Source organism: Sorex araneus, chromosome 1, assembly GCF_027595985.1.
Source record: "Sorex araneus isolate mSorAra2 chromosome 1, mSorAra2.pri, whole genome shotgun sequence".
NCBI classification, from domain to species: domain Eukaryota; kingdom Metazoa; phylum Chordata; class Mammalia; order Eulipotyphla; family Soricidae; genus Sorex; species Sorex araneus.
This window is the reverse complement of record NC_073302.1, coordinates 23,512,002-23,531,235: the sequence shown is the minus strand read 5'-3', so window position 1 is coordinate 23,531,235 and position 19,234 is coordinate 23,512,002. Positions and strand designations below refer to the sequence as shown.

The window sequence follows — 19,234 nt, the reverse complement described above, 5'->3', positions numbered from 1 at the left end:
TGTACTACAGGCCTTTTTACTATGGATAAAACTTTTAGCTAGCCGCCTTCAGAATCCTTCCAGTAGCTTCGATCAAGAGTCTGGAATAATAAACACAATGGTTGACCTGACAAAGCTCTACAACTAAGGAAGCAGCACAGTTCACACTGCAGGGGGCCAGCACAGGGGACATTAATTAGCAAATAGTATCATTTTGATGAAAGTTAATTTTTCATTTACATTTGGCCACTCAAAGTATAATAAAAGCTTTAAGGAAAATATCAAAATGACAACATTTTATAGGTTTTTAGTTGGAGTACAGATGCTCCATGTAGTCACGTCTCCAAAGCAAATAAAGGTAACCTGGTAGAGGGGGCCAGAGTGATAGTACAATAGGTAGGGTGCTCGCCTTGTACATGGCCCCCACGGGTCCAATCTCCAGCACCCCATAGATCACTGCCAGGAGTGATCCCTAAGTGCAAAATCAGGACTAAGTCCGAGTAGCACAAGATGTGGCCCAAAAAAGGAAAAAAAGAAAAAAGATCACATGGTAGATGAGTCCTGGGCAGAGTCCAGAAGGTGAATATATTAAACATATTGTCAAATATGTTTGACATATTTGTCATAATGACAATTATTGTTAATGACAATATTGTCATAATGACAATAATGATAATCCATTCTTTAAATTCTTCATTTTTGTAGGAAAGATGGCCTGTAATTAAGAATAATCTCCAGTCTGACTTCTAAAACGAGCAAATAAAATATCACTGGCTCCGGAATAGTACTAAATGAACATTTCCTACATAAATGTATAAATGACACTGTACAAGATGTCAAGATTAAAATAAAAAGATGCGTTGCTTTAGAATATTTGATTTTGTTGAGTCAAACATACTTAGGTTATACATAATACAGTGTAATACATAATCATTTGCTAATTATTTAGAAAAGACTTTTAGACAATCTGACAATGCAACACTATATGGAATAATATGAAAAGATAACAGAAACAAAAGAGTTACAATATTGACTTTTGGGGTAGGGAAAAATATCTGGAACATATACGTGAAAATTATGCTTTTTCTGTTTTCATGATGTTCGAAAGCAAGGGAGATAATGTATGCCTAGTTGTACGTTTAGCATCAGGAAAGAATGTTAAAGTCAGGGGTTCTCCAACAGACTGTTGGGGAAAGAAGGAGTAGAGCCAACTGTACAGAGAAATGATGAGGCTACTGTCAGTGAAGGAAACATTTTAAAAAGCAAGAATTTTATGGGTGAGAGACAATGAGCTTGTCTTTGAAAATGCCTGATTCTTAGCTTGACTTGTTTCTGGAACATAAATAGTTACATATAAAGGGTACTTCTACAGGAGGCCTAAGGAATTCTGTCACAAAATTCTAGCTGATTATGAACTGTGGTGGTATTACAAATAAAATTTCTGAACCACTATCAAGACCACCTGGAAACTGTGACTGGAAAGTGAAACTGAAGGAGTTCCCAGATACTCTGTTCATAGAAACACAGAATACTTGAATTTAATCAAATGCTAGTAGGGTAGATGCCCAGAAGAAACATGACTTATATAAGTTTGGTGTATATAACTCAGAAAATCCCATACCTTACACAGCGGGTGATTGCTTGAGTATAACAGAAAGAAAAACAATGAATAAAATCATAGAACCTTCAAGAAGCTGAAGGGGTGGAGGTATCAGAGCAGTGGTTCAGTGGCGAAGTGCTTGCCCTGAAAGTGGCCAACCAGGTTTGATCCTTAACACCACATATGGTCCCCAAAACCTCGCCAGGATTGATCCCTGAGTACAGAACCAGAAGTCCTGAGCACATACAGATGTGGTCCAATAACAATAATCAAAACCCCTCAGAATCAGAAGAAACATATCAACATAAGTAAACACCTATGAAAAATCTATAAATAAGAGTATATACTCAAGAGTGAAAAACTGAAAAGTTATTTCCTTAAGATCTGAAAAAAGCTAGAGGAGGGGCAAGGAACATAACTCAGAAGTTAAGCAAGCCACCTGAGGCTTGGGTTTGATCCTTGACACTGGAAGAAAAAAAAAAGGAACTTATACACAGCAGAAGAAGCCACAGGGACCAATGCCTTGCATATGACCAAAACTGGTTCAAGTCCCTAGCACCACATATGGTCCCCTGAGAACCATTAGGAGTGATCCAAGGATGGATATGCATAGAATTGATAATGGGACTGCACTGCAACTTTGGTGGTGGAATAATGAGATTTTACAATACTTGTAAGAGTATTACTCTAACCTGTGAAACTTCTTAATATTGTATACCAAAGATAACCTAAAATTAACATAGAAAATAAACTGGCTGCAGTAGAGAGACCAGGAAAACAAGATGGGAGGACTACTGCAATAACTAAAACAAGAAATGGCAAGAGTGAATCAGTTATCAGCTTCTTTATAGAGACAAAGACATTAAAGAAGAATCAAAAAGACTAAAAAGACTTGGTTACTAACTTCCCATAGGGTTTCAGTTAAGGATATCACATTTTTCCAGATAATCAAGTTCAAAAATACCATTTCGGGAGAAAATCGTTAGTTTGAAAGAGATGATCTCCATATATGCAGGAGTGAATGGTAACCATATATATTTTTATAATAGAAGCTTAAAAAGTCATCACTAAACTTAAGATAGAATAAAGATAACTACTCTATTATATACATCAATGTACTGGCTGAAAATTCATCACGAGTTCTTTCTCTTATAAATACGTTTATCAAAGTTGTAAACAGGACATCTTTCTCTAGAAAGAATAAATTACCTGAATGTTGGCTGGAAATGTTTCTGCAGCTTGTCTAGAACGAAGGAGATGGGGAACAATCTTTAACTTGACCCTTGTGCTGACTGGGTCCCTTTTCAGCTCTGGTTTCAAAACTGCCCCCTGTCCCCAAAAGAAAAGAAAAGAAAAAGTGTGATCATTACTCAATATTCCAAGGATTTCTCAACTGAAAAACTCAAGAGGTAAATCTAAATCAGCAGCGTCTCAAGACTTTTATTTCAAAGATTCATCTATACCCTTAAAAACTGCAAAGATTCTAAAGAGCTTTTATTTATATTGGGAGTGTCTATCACTATATACTATAGTAGAATTAAAACTGAAAAAAGTCTTAACTGTTTATTCACTGGACCAGAGATAGTACAGGAATTAAGGCATCTGCCTTGCATACAGCTGAACCAGGTTCGAGTCCCAGCAGCACAGATGGTTCCCCAAGCACCTTTAGGGGTAAGCCCTCAGCACTGCCAGGTGTGGCCAAAAAATATAATGTGGAGGGCCAAGGAGATAACTCCAGTTGGTAGGATACACGGATACATGCTTATTAGTTAGGGAAAGACCCTAAGCTGGACTCCTAGCGACACAAGCGTCCCAAGTCAGAGGCTCAAGGTTCAGGCTGAGCATGGTTGCAAGTGGCCTGGGTTAGGTTAGGTAAAGTTAGGTCAGGTAGGCAGGAATGTGTAGATATAGATATACAAAGAGATGCAGATATAGCTAGAGATGACCATCTAGGGACACAGCTCAGAAATAGAGTGCTTTCTCTGCTCACAGCCCTAGATTCCAGCATGGACCAAACACACATACACAGGAAAAATAATATTAATAGGGCTGGGGGTACAGTTCAGAGTGCAGGTTTTGTATGTATGAGGACTTGGGTTCATTCTGATACCAAAATAAAGACAACTAAGATTAATATTAATAAAGCCATCATATATTTTCATAAACAGGCATCTATTGGGAGGAGGGCACTCATAGCAACACCTGGCCCAGCGGGAACAGGCCTGATGGTCAGGTGCTTGGGCCCAGCAACACCGAACCAACAATGCAGAACCCAGATTCCACTCCCAGAAGTAGTCTTTGACTCATGCAATACCAGCTCAAACTTGGGGCATCGTACATGCATGGACTCCACTCTTTTGAGCCAGCTTCCTACAAATACCATTTTTAAAGAAAAATATCATTTCCCAAAATAAGAAAACAACACTAAGAGCTTTGTTTTACATTTTTCATAAATATCTTTAATGTCCACTTTAAGTGAAGCAACCAATTTTCACAGCTTCTACTGTATCCAACATGTTTTAATATGTTGTTTAGTTGAAATATATAGGGGGGGGAGAATTCAGGTAATATGGTTGGGGAAAAGGAGATGATTTTAGCCTTTTCAGATAACTATGGCTATTTTAAATATTGTAGCAAAACTTTAGATAAACAATAAGTTCTGAAAGATGAGTTGCCACTTGGATTTGAAACTATACCAATGAACTTGGCACTCTCCACTACACAAAATACAACCAGTGATCTACCTTGAACACTGAATAACGCCCTGGCCCGATATGCTAAAAAATGTTTGTTCAGTGAGTTGGGCAAATGTTTCAGCATAAAATAATGTCCTGTATAAATTAATCCATATGTTAATATTACCACTAATCTTATCAATATTCTGTAAATATTGAGTTCACTCTGATAAGAAGTTCTCAAAATTCTAATTCTTGTTTGAAATTTCAACTGTCACAGTTACCAAAAAATATGTCAACTGTCTCATTTCTTCCTTTCTAGCAAAAACATCCAGCAATTACTGCTGTCAATAATCATTATTTCCCTTGAAGAGCAAACTATGCTTCAGCTTAAATCATTTTACTGTTTCAGCAAGCAGAGCTAAGCTTTATTTTCTCTTTATTCTTTTTTTGTTTTCATTTTTATCCCAAGTATTAGAGTATCTGAAGTATAGAAAACAATAACTACTAGCACTATTTCATTACACTGCTTTGTTTCATTCAAGTTAGGATCCCAATTATACCCACTTGCATATGTATCACCAGTACAATCAGCAGAGTAAAACAAAACAAAAACCAATTTTTAATAATAGTTTTCCTTTCTAGATCCCTGAAAGTCTCTCTGTGCCTGACAAAGGTCCATGGACCAGACTGTGAGTGTCACTGATCCACTCCAACCATTTCATTTTCTTCCTGTAGAACACCGAGCCCAGAGACATTCTGTGATTAATAAATTTACTCCTACCCAATACATGAATATGCAACCCCACACGAATAAAGAAGGAGTGATACGATTTCGACTCATTGTTCTTTTAGCTGGCTACATGACAGTCAATTTCATCTAACTGGAGCTTATATGACCTTTAATTAAAACTATTTTAACCTAAATAACAATGTTATGTCTGGGTTTGGAATTGGAATGCTTTTAAACAGTGAACTAAGCAGAAATTATGTTATTAAATAAACATCATACTTCCTGGCTTTAGAAGGTCCTATCTATAGTGAGACCCAGAGGTGATGGAAACAAAGAACATGAGAGCTGGTATTCAGCAGGAAACATGCCATTCAAGGGGCCTGGGGGAGAGGACACTGGGGCGGGGGAGTGAGGAGCGGGGTAGTGCAGGGAAGGATTCAATGAGGAGGAGGTGGTGCTAAAAATCTGGTAAAATTTTTAGCATCAGAGTGCCAAACATACATACATACATACACACACACACACACACACACACACACACATACATACACATATGCCTCTAGTAGAAGCAGACAGCTAAGAGGGAAAGGGGGGAGAGGTTATTGGTGGAGGAAAGTGGACACTGGTGAAGGGATGGGTGCTGAAACACAGTATGCCTTGAAACCCAATCATGAACAACTTTGTAACTTCACAGTGACCCCAAAAAATTAAAAAGAAGACCCTATCTACTGTTCTAAATTCTAGACTGAGGGGCAGCAAATTAGTCACTATTTGTCCTGTTAGGGCTGTGGGTTACGAGGAGTTCTCTAGTGTAGCCCTGGTGACCACTCCTGCCCCGGAGCACAAGAGGTGTGACCACTCTACCCTCAAAAAATAACTCTGATACTTTCAATTCTGTAATTAAAAGAAGAGCCTTTTATGACACAAAAAGTTATAAAATTCAAATATCAATACCCATAGTTTTCGTGGCACCCAGTCATGGTTACTCAGTTATGCCTATTTTTGGCTGCTTGCATGTTTATGAGTTGAGTAATTGCAGATTCAGAGCTGTATGGCCTCCAAAATATGAAAAATTTACCAAAAAGGCTAGAGAGATGGTAGAGGGGCTCAAGGGGTTCAAGTGTCTTCCTGGCAAGTGGCCAGGCCTGGCTGGATCCCTGGCACCACATGGTCCACCAAGCACCACAGGGAGCAGCCCCCAGGCACAGAGCAGGAACAGTGGACAAGCACTGCAAGGGTATAACCCAAACTTTTTTTAAACTACAGGAAAAGACTGTTGATCACCAATCTAGACCATGTATAATCACTACTTAAGCATCTGACTTGAAAACACCAGATCAAACTACATTACCAGATTTTAATCTCCCTAGACTACTGTGGCTTAAAATGGGTATTTCCTATAGCAAGAAGTCAGCTTAAATTAGAATAACTAAGAGAAATGTTCAAATGCACAGAGCTCATGTCAACAAAGTGCTGTGAAGGGATACATGAATAAGCCAAAACGGTGCCAACAGTGCAGTGGGTAGGGCGCATGCTTGCAAGCAGCTGGCTTGGGTTCACTCCCTGGCACCCTGTACAGTACCCCTGAACCTTGCCAGGAGCGATACCTGATCACAGAACAAGGAGTAAACCCTGAACACCACAGGGTACGGCCCAAAGACAAACAAACAAAACAAACAAACAAACAAAAAAAACAATAAAACAAAATAACCTACCTCCTTTGTCTTCAGTGGTATATCTCCAAGGTACACCTTGTACATCTTATTAATGATGGCAGGATTATTCCAGTCAATTAAGCTATAGAAGGTTACAATACAGTTTGTCAAAATTATTATTTTTGTCCACACTTCAATTATTTCAAATAATCATAGTCTCTGATTTTTTTAACCAAAGAAAAAATGTCAGAAATACACAAATGAAATGTGCAATTGATAATGCAGAAAAGAAAATTCACTTCTATCAATATCAGTTTTAAACACACAAAAAAGTGACTAATCCCACTCTTAGTCAACAAATCATGGTATTTAAGTACCCACTTTGCTACCATGGAAGGCTGTCTTCCACTTTCAGGGTGAATGCCAAGGAACATTCCAACAGTGCTGTTAGAAAGGACTAGTTCAAAAAGCCTAGTGTGTGTGGGGCTGGAGCGATAGCACAGCAGGTAGGGCGTTTGCCTTGCACGCAGCCGACCCGGGTTCGATTCCCAGCATCCCACATGGTCCCCTGAGCACCGCAAGGGGTAATTCCTGAGTGCATGAGCCAGGAGTGACTCCTGTGCATCGCCGGATGTGACCCAGAAAGTAAAAGGAAAAAAAAAAGCCTAGTGTGATTCTTCTGGTTAATCACTCGGAAGCTCAAAGGTGAGAAAAAAAATTTTTTTACCCATTAAAGTTACTGCAGCCCTAATAAGCGTGCAGTCCATAGAATTTCTATTATACTGTGTGATTACTAGAGGAGTATGATTCCCGGCATCTCTTCTCTACCAGCACATACCTGCAGTTCTAGCACCCAATTCTTTAGTGCAATTATAACCGCCTTCAGACACTAAGGCTTATTCCTAGTTGGGCACCACAATAAGATAAGGGCCTGCAATATAGCCAAAAGGCAAGTGGCCATGCTCTACGTGAGAGGGCCTGGGTAAAATCCCTGGCACTGCATGGCACCCAAGAGCACTGAGAGTAATTCCCCAGCATGAAGCCCGGAGTAACCAAATAAAAGATGAATTAGAATACACAATATAACAATACACAGTTATGGCACCCACCCTATCCAGCATTCCTCACACAATCATTTTATAAACCTAACAATAATGGAACTGATTTTCTCTGCCTTGAAACTGGATGTGCTTTTCATTTGTGCTATAGCTGTGAAAATATAATTATCATACTGTTTTAATTGCTTTTTAAATCTCTTCTTTCAGTTACCGATCTTTTCTTTGAATACCCACAATCCTACATTCCTCAAAGACATTCTACAATTGCACTTTAGTTATTACTCATCAATATTTTTATCAACTATTAACTCAAGCTAAACCATGAGCAAATCTATCACATTTTTCTAAATATGTTATTCTTCTCAGTGAATGTCTTAGAATAAATTCCCAGAAATTCTAGATAAACAGTTATAGTTTTGATTCACTACTTTCCAAAAGTCATTTTCACTTATAACCCAATCAACAGAGTATTAAAATCAGCAGTTTCAGTAAAAATGTAAATGGAGCTATCAACTGCTACACATTTTATTTACCAACGAGTATAAATTGGTATACCAATGTCTTACTTAGCATCCGCTTGAACTGATTTGCTTATTTTGCTCTCGTTTGGGCCACAGCTGCCAGCGCCCAAGGCTCACTCCTGGCTCTGAACTCAGCGGTCACTCCTGAGACCGAGACTGAGTCAGGAGGTTGAGACTCTATGGGTGCCAGGGATCAAACCAGGTTCAGCCACATGCAAGGCACGTGTCGTATTCTCTATACTATCTCTGTGGCTCCTCATTTGATTTTTTTTTTTTTTTTTTTTGCTTTGCTTTGCTTTAGGGTCACACCCAGCTGTGCTCAAGGCTTACTCCTGGCTCTGAAATCAAGAATTATTCCTGGCAGGGCTTGGGAAGCCAAACAGGTTCCAAGGATTAAATCTAGGTCAACTGTTGCAAGGCAAATGCCCTATTCATTCTACTGCCTCTCCAGCTGCGCACTGATTTCTTATACCGAACATTTCCTAAGGATTTACATACCCAATTTCTTCCTATGGAATTAATATCCATTTAGCACCTCTTTTTAGGCATATTTTCAGTGTCTTAATCAAATTACCCATACATTCTTTACTGAAAGCAATCTTAAGTGATTTGAAAGTAAGAGGTAAAAAATATTAGTTTACTCTTAAGTAACTTCAGAGCCCCCGCACCTGAAATTCACCATAGCAAGGTGACCAGCTCCACGGCTCCTAATCCCGCATACCTAAATCATCCCAGGTGGACCGATCACCTGGCTGACAACTCCCTAGCCTTTCCAGAACAGGAATGAGTAGATCCCCCTCCCTTCAGGTATGTCTGGCAGTACCCACACCCAAACTCCACCACAGTAAGACCCCCAGCCCCACAATTCCTAAAGTGGCCGCAAAAGAGCTCCTAACTTTTCACTAGTCACAGCACAGTAGGAGCAAAGTAAATCCAATGGGGAAGATATATAGCCTACCAAGCTCAGTGAATTAAAACAAGAACACAGAGGGGCTGGGTAGGGCGTTTGCCTTGCACGCGGCCGACCCGGGTTCGAATCCCAGCATCCCATATGGTCCCCTGAGCACGGCCAGGGGTGATTCCTGAGTGCAGAGCCAGGAGTAACCCCTGTGCATCGCCAGGTGTGACCCAAAAAGCAAAAAAAAAAAAAAAAAAAAAAAAACAAGAACACAGGGTATTCCAACAGCACCAACCAGCTCAATAAACCCTCAGATTATCGACTTTAATGGGACCATTGTGAGGATGTTTAATGAGATCCAAAAAATAATAGCATGGGTAGTCAGCAAAGCCAGTTAGTGCAGAAGAAAGAATGAGTGCTGAAATGAAAAACTACAAGCAGAGATGAAGAGTATGGTAGGTGATTTTAAAGACTCAAAAGAAGCTCTGAACAGCAGATTAATCTCAGCTGAGCAAAAGATCAAGGAGCTCCAAGATGAGATGGAGAAAACCACTAGAAAACAGAAGGTGGAAGAATGTGAAAAGAATTAAACAGCATACCAGAGAAGTATGGGATGAGCTGAAGAAAAACAAAAAAATTTAAGAATCAACAGAGCCCTGGGACAACACGAAATCAATTAGATGAAAAAATGGTATTTAAGAAAATCAGAGCTAGGAATTTCCTAGATCCAAGAGGCCCAGCGGGTTCCAGTGAAAACAGACACAACTAGGACAAGTTCCAGATAGATTGTAACGAAAATGAGGAACTCCACAGATGGAGACAGAATATTGAGAGTAGCAAGATCAATAAAGCAATTTATATACAAAAAGAGATCCCATAAGATTCGAAGCAGACCTAACAAATGAGACTCCACGAGCCAGAAGGGGATGGAGGTACAACAATGTTGAGTACCTCATCAACACTTCTCTCCAGACCGTCATTTAGACTGGAAGGAGTGATACTAAGCTTCAGGGACAGGCAACAGCTTAGGAAATACATAGCCTTGAAACCAATTTCACAAGAGCATTGAAAGAGTAAAGAACAAGACAAACTTCTTAGCACACGGCACTGAGTATCACATTCACTCAGTGAATTGACATGTTATGAACATTCAATCTGTATTGAACGTTTTATGTCTTAATAGTCTTTTCAATACTCCCTTTCTTAGAATAACACTTTGCACATTTTATAGATCTATTCATATTTTCCATTAAATTTTCTTAATTCTCCTTATTAATGCACATTTTATAGATCTATTCATATTTTCCCCTTTAAATTTTCTTAATTCTCCTCATTAATATATTTCTTACTGTTGTAAGCTTTACCTATTTCACGTAAACTCTGTATTAGCAAAAAACAATTTAATAGCTTTTTTAATGACACAGACAACAGTGTTATTACCATGAGACCCAAGTGCAAAATAAAAATCATATATTTTAGATTCAAGAGTTGAAAATTTGTCTACGTAAGTGTAGGTATTTATACTGCATTAAATGATTTTACATACACATATAAATACATTATACACACGTTATCTATATTGATTTTTTATTGATTTATTTTCTGATAATTTTATTTGCCATTCTCTAAATGTTCTTAAAGCAAGCAATATGAAATAAATTTGTTTCGTGCCTGCTAAGTGGGCAGGGGGGAGGAAACTGGGCTGATTAGGGAAGGTCACACTTGTGGTGGGATTGGTACTGGAATACTGTATGCCTGCCAAACAGCTATCTTATGAATAACTTGAAAATCACGGTGTTCTAATAAAGATTAAAACTTTTCAAAATAAAAATAAAATTTGAGCATTATTATAAAGTGATAACTCAATTTAAAAAGTTTTTAAACTACTTCTAGATTTTGACAATTTTCTTAACATCAGTTCTTTTAAAAAGTTTTTAAACTACTTCTAGATTTTGACAATTTTCTTAACAACAGTTCTTTCAGGTCATTTACCTAGCCAACGTGTTTCCTCGTGAGCATTCCTAACCTCTTCCACTTTTTAACTGCTTAGCAGACTTTACTACAGAATATATGTCATTCTCTCATAAACTGAATGCTATCATACAAAATTCTAAGCAAGTGTGTGCTACTTAAGGCTTTAGAAATCTGATCTCTGGAAAGTTTCGAAGGGAAGCCGCTTACCTTTGCTTGCTTTTCAACTCTAAGTCTGCTGCAGTTGCTACACTGTGGCGTGTGTCGCTGGAAGCAATCACCAGGTGCAGGACAGCTTCCAGTTCCGGCACCTGTTCAGCTTCTATGAATTTCACTATACCCAACTTGCACTGCAGATAAATGAAAAATGATCAGAGAAGCAAAGAATATCAACCAAAAGTGCTATGTAATATATCCATTAGGCCATAAACCAAAAACTATTAACAAAGTAGGAGTTCACATTTAGGCTTACAATGTGCCAGGGACTATGAGGGGGAGGGAGCGAGCGAGTGAGAGAAAAGAGAAAGAGAGGGAGGGAGGGAGGGAAGGAGGGAGGGAGAGATTGATTCATCATTTCATTTAATCCTCACAATCCATGGGATAAGCATTATCACTATTATTTCACTTATTTTTTAGCTGAGGAACTGAAGCTAAATTTAAGATATAAAAACGGATCATAAGTGATGAGAGCAGGATTTAAACCTAAGTTTCTCAAATTCCTACAATAATGAATATAGAGCCTTATGATTTAGATTTTTCAACCTGTCTGGAATGATGAGGATTGAATTAAACTTATTTAGCAACTCTAAGTAAGAGTGACATATTTAGAATAAAGTGCTCCAGGGACTGTAATGACAGCCCAACAATTATTAAACTCACATTCCACAGTGTTCGACTCTACTATTAACATACTAATCACTCTCAATATTCTTGAACACTGAAATCAATATGACTTCAGACATTCTCAAGTCAGTGCAAGAGAAACCGAATAGTACTCAATCTAATTAGTTAACATACAACACAGAATGAAGAGTTTCGTTAGAATTTGTTTATGCAATGAGAAAGGATTGTAGATTTCACTAGAAGCAACTCTATTTAGGATATATATACTTGAATATTAAAAGCTTCAGGGGAAGGGGGGCAAACCCTGTGGTACTCAGGGGCTGTTCTTGGCTCTACTTTTAGGAATCATTCCTGGAAGACTCAGGGGACCATACGGGATGCCAGGGATAAAACCTGGGTCTACTGCATGTAGGGCAGTTTCAATCCCCACTGTAAAATTGGTTAAACCCTACATCTTTTATCTTTACCTTTAAAAAAAAATAGTTATGTAACAGTTGTTAGGTATATGAATTAGGATTGGCAAAGATTACAATTAGTAAGTGATAAAGGCTGTTATTTTGGAGGGGTGAGCGGCAACTGCCCACACTCAGTGCTGCTAGACGCTTATTCCTGACTGCACTCAGGGATCACTTCTGGCAAGGGACCATATGGGGTATTATGAATCGAACCCAGGTGGGCTGCATGCAAGGCAAGCACCCTACATGCCATCCCGTATGATCGCTCTGGGCCCAAAGATGACTTCTTTAAAACATGGCATCATGAAATGAAAAGTGAGCATAAACGATGTACTAAATGGTATGTAAAAATTCTTCCTGTAGAATTTATTTGTATATACATCTGTACTGAAAAAGCAGGTTGTAGCTGAATGATAAACAAATGTGTTAAAAGTCCGGGTGATTTAAAATTTTCCTTTATAATGTTCTGTACCACCTGCCCTTTTACATTATTATTAATCTCATCAGAAAAAAAAAATAACTTATCTGGAAATAAAACTGCAAACAAAAGACCTTTAAAATTAGGGAGAAGAGGAAAAGACCTTTAAAATTAGGGAGAAGAGGAAAAGATTCAATAGACTATGTCAGAGGATACCAATACTACTGTGGCCCAATTGCTACAGTACTACACACTTTAAACAGGAGTGACGTTTTACCCCTAAAGTAGAGTCATGCAAACTGTGAAGTCAAAAAATTTAATTGTTTTAATATAAAGAAAAAATAAGACAGCTTTCATTCTTGAAACTAAACCTTTCACTCTGAGACTAGCTTAGCAATTAACAAAAACAATGCAACTTGTTCTGAAAATTATTTTCTAGCATGTATAACTTTCATCCTCAGACATCTATATTCACAGTCCAGCAGTAATAAGAGGAGTCCAAAATCTTAAATGCTGAATCTCAAGACCTCAGGTCTTTTCACAATATGGAACTACTGATTTCTCTACTTCAGTGGTTGCTGTGAGGATTAAATGAGATAGTGTATTCGAAGTACTGAGTATAGTGCCTGTCACACGTATCATAATGAACAGCCCGTTGCTACTTATCCTTCTTACTTACATCATGACTTAAAGAGAAAAAAAAAAAAAAATCTAAGAAACAAGAAGTATATCTAGTCAAACCTAACCCTTACTGAACAAATAATTGCATTAATAGTGGCAAAAATGTCTCACTTGCCATTTTCCCTCTCCTGGGCACATTGTTTTTGACCAGTGGTCCCTTGCATTCCCAAAAAAGAAAAGGATCATGTAGACTGCCACGGAGAGATAAAAGGAAGGATTGGAGGACTAACCCATGTTGCTTGAATTCCAAAATAATTACATACTGATCTCATCTGTTCTTCCCTGAGGTGCCTGAGGAGACAGACACCGTGAGGCACCTTCTCTGTAGAGCACCAGTCTTTTTTAAAAGCTGCTCAGAGAACATCTGTGTCCTGTTTAAATCCAGAACAAAATTCTTAATGCCAATTTTTTTAATTTCCCGAAAGAAAATAAAAGGGACTCATGCTTTTCCCTCATATTGTCACTTGTGAAGAATACGAGTTCCTCAGTTTACCCAACATGTACAGCCCTAAAAAGTTGAATAATCTTAAAATAAAATTATATTTGAATTGTACCAAATTATTAAGCTCACAATTAAAGACTAGAATGAAAGATACTCAATTTATTCTATTTGTAAGTAGGCTGTATTGTACACTTAAAATGTTAGCTATTTAGAAAAACCGAAAAGCATTTCCCACTCCTCCCTTTCCCTGGAGAAATACTCAAATAACTGACATGATGTAGACAACATCACTTCAATTGCTCCTTTCAAGCAGACTACTAGCATATACTGGAACCATAATACACATGCTTTCAAGCGCTTCACAAGAAGAACACACAGAACTGAGCCCGGTAAGTACGAGCAACGTGCTGTACCTGTTCCAACTGTTCGGGTGTCCACGGGTTATCACCAATAACTCGTTTCGCTGCATAAAAACTCATTCCTGGGGGAGGCTGGGGGATTCCAGTACCTCCTCCACCACTGTTTGAAGAACCCTGTGCTGAAGATGAATTTTGGCGACTCTGGGATTCATTTAACACATATCTGGAAAGGAAATTAAAAATTAACCACTCTAAAACACATTCATATGCATGTTACATTCAACTAAGTACCTTCTTCCCACAGAATTTTCCTATGAGAATACTTAAAACTTTCATCAGAAAGAAATTCTTTAATCTGAAAAAAAGCTATCTACATCATTACAAATTAACTAACTCTAAGAGTATATTCACTTGGTGGTTCTTGGTTATAGAACTCTAAGTTACCACCGACAAATATAAGTATTTTGTTCACTCAAAACACATAATCTGTTGTTTTGAGTCTCTACAAATCCATTGATTTTTGAGCTTTTTGTTGACAAATACATAGAAAGGTTTGTTGATTACAGGTGGAAAAAGAAGATGAAAGTTTCTACATCCGAAACAGATATTATCTTCAGTCATTTTCATTACAGTATATTGCAACTCATTTTCATTCTCTGTAAATAACTATATGCCCACATTAGAAAAACCCACTGAAATTCAAAGTACTTACTACACAAGTAAATGCCTCCAATTAAAAAAATTCCAAGGAGTCAAAAGGAAAACTAACAATTAGATTTCTGCTGAATATTTAGCAGGAATACTCAGCCACTTATTTGGTGGGAAAATTTGTAGCCATTTATTAATTTATCATCCTATTTCATTTTATACTTTTAAGGATTAAAATTTAATTCTATTTTTGCTTTGAGGGTGTTTTTTTTTGCACTTTTGAGTCACACTAGTGGCACTAAGGACTTACTCCTTGAGGGCTCTGCACTCAAGGATCACTCCTAGAAGGGCTCAGGTGTTGGGCTGGAGAGATAGCACAGCGGGTAGGGCGTTTGCCTTGCACGCGGCCGACCCGGGTTCAAATCCCAGCATCCCATATGGTCCCCTGAGCACGGCCAGGGGTAATTCCTGAGTGCAAAGCCAGGAGTAACCCCTGTGCATTGCCAGGTGTGACCCAAAAAAAGCAAAAAAAAAAAAAAAGAAGGGCTCAGGTGACCATCTGGAGTGCTAGGGATCAAACCTGGGTTGGCTACATGCAAGGCAAATGCCCTACCCACTGTACTGGGAATTTTGGTGGTGGAAAACATACACTGGTGAAGGGATGGGTGTTTGATGACCATATGATCGAAGTTCAAACATGAAATTTGTGTTACTGTACACCTCACAGTGAATAAAAAAAAGAAAGAAAGAAAAAGAAATCCTCACTGAAGAAGAAAATATAAATAAAATAAAATAAAAGAGGGACAGACACAGAATGACTGCACTCGTTTGTGGGATATAAAAACCATAATATAAGACTGATACCCAAGGACAGTAGAAACAAGGCCCAGGATTGGTCCTGGTTGGAAGCCTGCCTCAAGTGGGGGAGAAGGCAGCTGGGATACAGAAGGGACCACTATGACAAAGACAGCTGGAAATGATCACTCTGAATAAGACCTGTGTGCTGAAAATAGATAAAGGAATAAACATGATACCTCTCGGTATCTGTATTACAAACCCCAAAAGGGGGAAGTGGGGGAGAGAAAGAGAGAGAGAGACAGACTGGGGTGGGGGTGGCGGGAGGGAAACTGAGGACACTGGTGGTGGCAAACATGCACTGGTGGAGGGATGGGTACTGGAACACTGTACGACTCAAACCCAACCATGAACAGCCTTGTAACTATGTATCTCAACAGTGATTGCATAAAAAAAAAATTTGGTTTAAGTGGAAAAAAAAAAAAAGAAAGAAAAAGGAAATTCAGTGTAGGGTCAAAAGAACTAAAAACGAAAAAAAATGAACTGCAAAGTTTGCTTTACCCATATAGGGAAAGAAAGTAAATTAGAGATTTACCATTTGATTAATGGCACAGCATAAACTTTTATGTCTGTACTGACAGATGATCTGAGGCCCTACATGCCAAGTAATTTCTAACAGGGGAGAAACTTAATGAAAGCACAATTCTGAAAAATGATCTCTGGCAGCAGGACAGCCTAGAAAATATGGAGCAGATCACAAACTGCACTACGCCAAGAGACTAGAGTGAGGTAAAACAGCTCTTGACTTCAAGCAGTTCCTTATTTATAAGGAAGACAGACATGTCAACTATGTGACAAAAGGTACAATTACATGCACAACTGTCTAGTTATAAAAATCTGAAAACTATACTCTCTGTCTAGAGATGAGGTTCAAAAAAGTATTTTTTTCTACTGACCCTCTTCCAACAAATCATTCAGTCCCCCTGGGAAATCTGCCTTCTTTTAAGCAAACAGAAAATGCTCCCAGGTGTACCCAAGGATACTACTGCCCACCCGTCACTGCAGGGCCCCCAGGGGCGTGCTGCCCAATATGGGAAACATCGCTCTAGAAGAAATGGATGTCCGGCATGCATAGGTGACATGTAAGCTAGTTTGAGATGTTTTCAAGATGGGATGTTTTTTGGTTCTCTTTTTCTTTTTGGTTTGATTCCTCCTTTCCTGCTGTTGTTGTTGGACGGGCAGGAGAGGGGGGACCCCACACCCAACGGTGCTCAGGACTTACTCCTGGCTTTGCACTCAGGAATAACTCCTGGTGGGACTCAGGAGACCATATGGGACACTGGGGATTGAACCCAGGTCGGCAACATGCAAGCTGGTCACCCTGACCACTGTACTATCACTCCACCCCACCTCCTTTCTTTTTTTTGAGCAAAGTTTTCTACACAAGAGAAAGCTGTATTATCTTACAAAAATAGAAAGGCAAGGATACATGTAAGAATTTAAATATGGACTGGAGCGTTAGCACAACAGGTAGGACATTTGCCTTGCACGCAGCCAACCCAGGTTCGATTTCTCCATCCCTCTCGGAGAGCTTGGCAAGCTGCCAAGAGTATCCTGCCCGCACAGCAGAGCCTGGCAAGCTACCCGTGGTGTATTCAATATGCCAAAAGCAGTAACAACAAGTCTCACAAAAGAGACGTTACTGGTGTCCACTCGAGCAAATTGATGAACAACAGGATGACAGTGATACAACTAGAAAATAACAACTCAAAGATTTTAAAATGTGACCTGATAAAAATGTTTTAAAAATCAGGAAACTCTATGTCAGTGCTAAAAGTCTTCAAGATGAACAGACAGTGGTAGTCATGAAACGAACTGAAGAGTTACAACAAAATGGCAACAGTGGAAATGGTTCCTGAACATTTCAAGCTGGTGGTTCATAGCAATAAGGAGAGGAAATTCAAGTGCAAATTACAATTGCACACTTAGATAGCTAGGAGAATCATCAGGGCACTAATAATAATTAAAAAGAAAGAACTATTTTTATGGGGAAGGATGTCTTTTTGTTTGGGTAGACGGAGTCTGAAAGCACAACAGCACCCTGACACCTATGAGATCAATAAGCAGTGAGCTGAAAAAACAGATCAGCTCTGTAGAAAACAGAACTTCAGACACCCATTTTACAAGGGAAGGTTGGATCCATTGAAAAATAGTACTTAAAAAAAAAAATATATATATATATATATATATGGGGCTGGAATGTCAGCATAGCGGGTAGAGCGTTTGCCTTGCACGCGGCCGACCCGGGTTCGAATCCCAGCATCCCATATGGTTCCCTGAGTACCACCAGGAGTAATTTCTGAGTGCATGAGCCAGGAGTAACCCCTGTGCATCGCTGGGTGTGACCCAAAAAGAAAAAAAAAAAACATATATATATATATATATATATATATATAAAATCAGTACTTACAAACACAGTGGAGGACGTCAGAACAAGGATTCTTTGGTCTCGTTCAACTTACCCGTAAGGCATCAGAAGGACATCTAGCATGAAGTCCAGAAGCAGCTGCACAGTCTTTGGTTTCTCAGCAAGATTAAACGGAGAGGCTGATTTTGATGATTCAACAGGGTATTTCATGTGAAAAAGGGTTGGTATTAAAAGATGCATTAAGCTGAAAAAACAATTACATTTATTGCAACTACTTAAAACATAAGAATTTTAGACATGCAAATAACAATCTACACAGAAAAAAAAAAAGTAGCAACCACTACAACTGACAACTATTATTGACAATACGATTCATTCCCAACTTCCAAACTAGAGACTGGCCTAGACTTCCTGTTAACTTCTAGCTGAGTTCTCATTCATAAGTGATATTTAGCCAATCTGACTCTTCACTAAAAACACCTAGAAAAAATATACAACATGAGGTCAGTGCTGCTATCTCAAGTTGACACAAAAGACTTTTATTAAACTATCCGAATTTTATTTAGGTAAAGTGCAACTTACACCATTTTCCTTTCAGCACTAAAATAGTTATTCTAAATCTAAACAAATTTAAAATGTCAGTGTGTTGAATATAACATTAAAGTCTCTACCATGTGAATTCAAGTCACACAAGCTTTGGTAAGTCCTTCCGTATACCTTTTGCTGTTTTAAAAATATATAAAAACAAATTCAAACAACTCTTCAAAGTGTTTATTAATTAGTAAATATTATTATAATCTATTAAAATGTATATGCTCTAAAAAATGAACTGAAAATATTATTTAGCACCTCTTCCCACACAACTTCTGTTCTCTTCATGGTGATTCTCACCAGTAAAGAGCTACAATACAGAACTTTAGATGGAGTCAAGAAACTAAGAATTTCAGTATTATTTTAAATCTCTTCTCACCTCTCCAGTTCCCATTATATAAACAAATAATCTGTTCCTTAAGAAAACTTCTGAAACTTATCCCCCCCTGTATAGAAACGTTTTGATGAAAATCTTTTATAATCC

General features: G+C 38.4%; 1 protein-coding gene across 6 annotated transcripts in view; it reads right to left on the bottom strand.

Annotated features, from left to right (window-relative positions):
* Positions 1 to 19,234, bottom strand: part of ECPAS (Ecm29 proteasome adaptor and scaffold) — a 126,879-nt gene that overhangs the window by 71,522 nt on the left and 36,123 nt on the right. For 5 of the 6 annotated variants that reach the window (XM_055123835.1, XM_055123828.1, XM_055123840.1 and 2 more), the window contains 5 exons: positions 18,254 to 18,403; positions 14,343 to 14,511; positions 11,301 to 11,440; positions 6,703 to 6,784; positions 2,789 to 2,908 (listed from right to left, as the gene is read on the bottom strand). In XM_055123835.1, coding sequence (XP_054979810.1) covers positions 2,789 to 2,908; positions 6,703 to 6,784; positions 11,301 to 11,440; positions 14,343 to 14,511; positions 18,254 to 18,403 — 661 coding nt within the window. The remainder of the gene's footprint in view (positions 1 to 2,788; positions 2,909 to 6,702; positions 6,785 to 11,300; positions 11,441 to 14,342; positions 14,512 to 18,253; positions 18,404 to 19,234) is intronic. The other variant, XM_055123845.1, reaches the window with a different exon arrangement.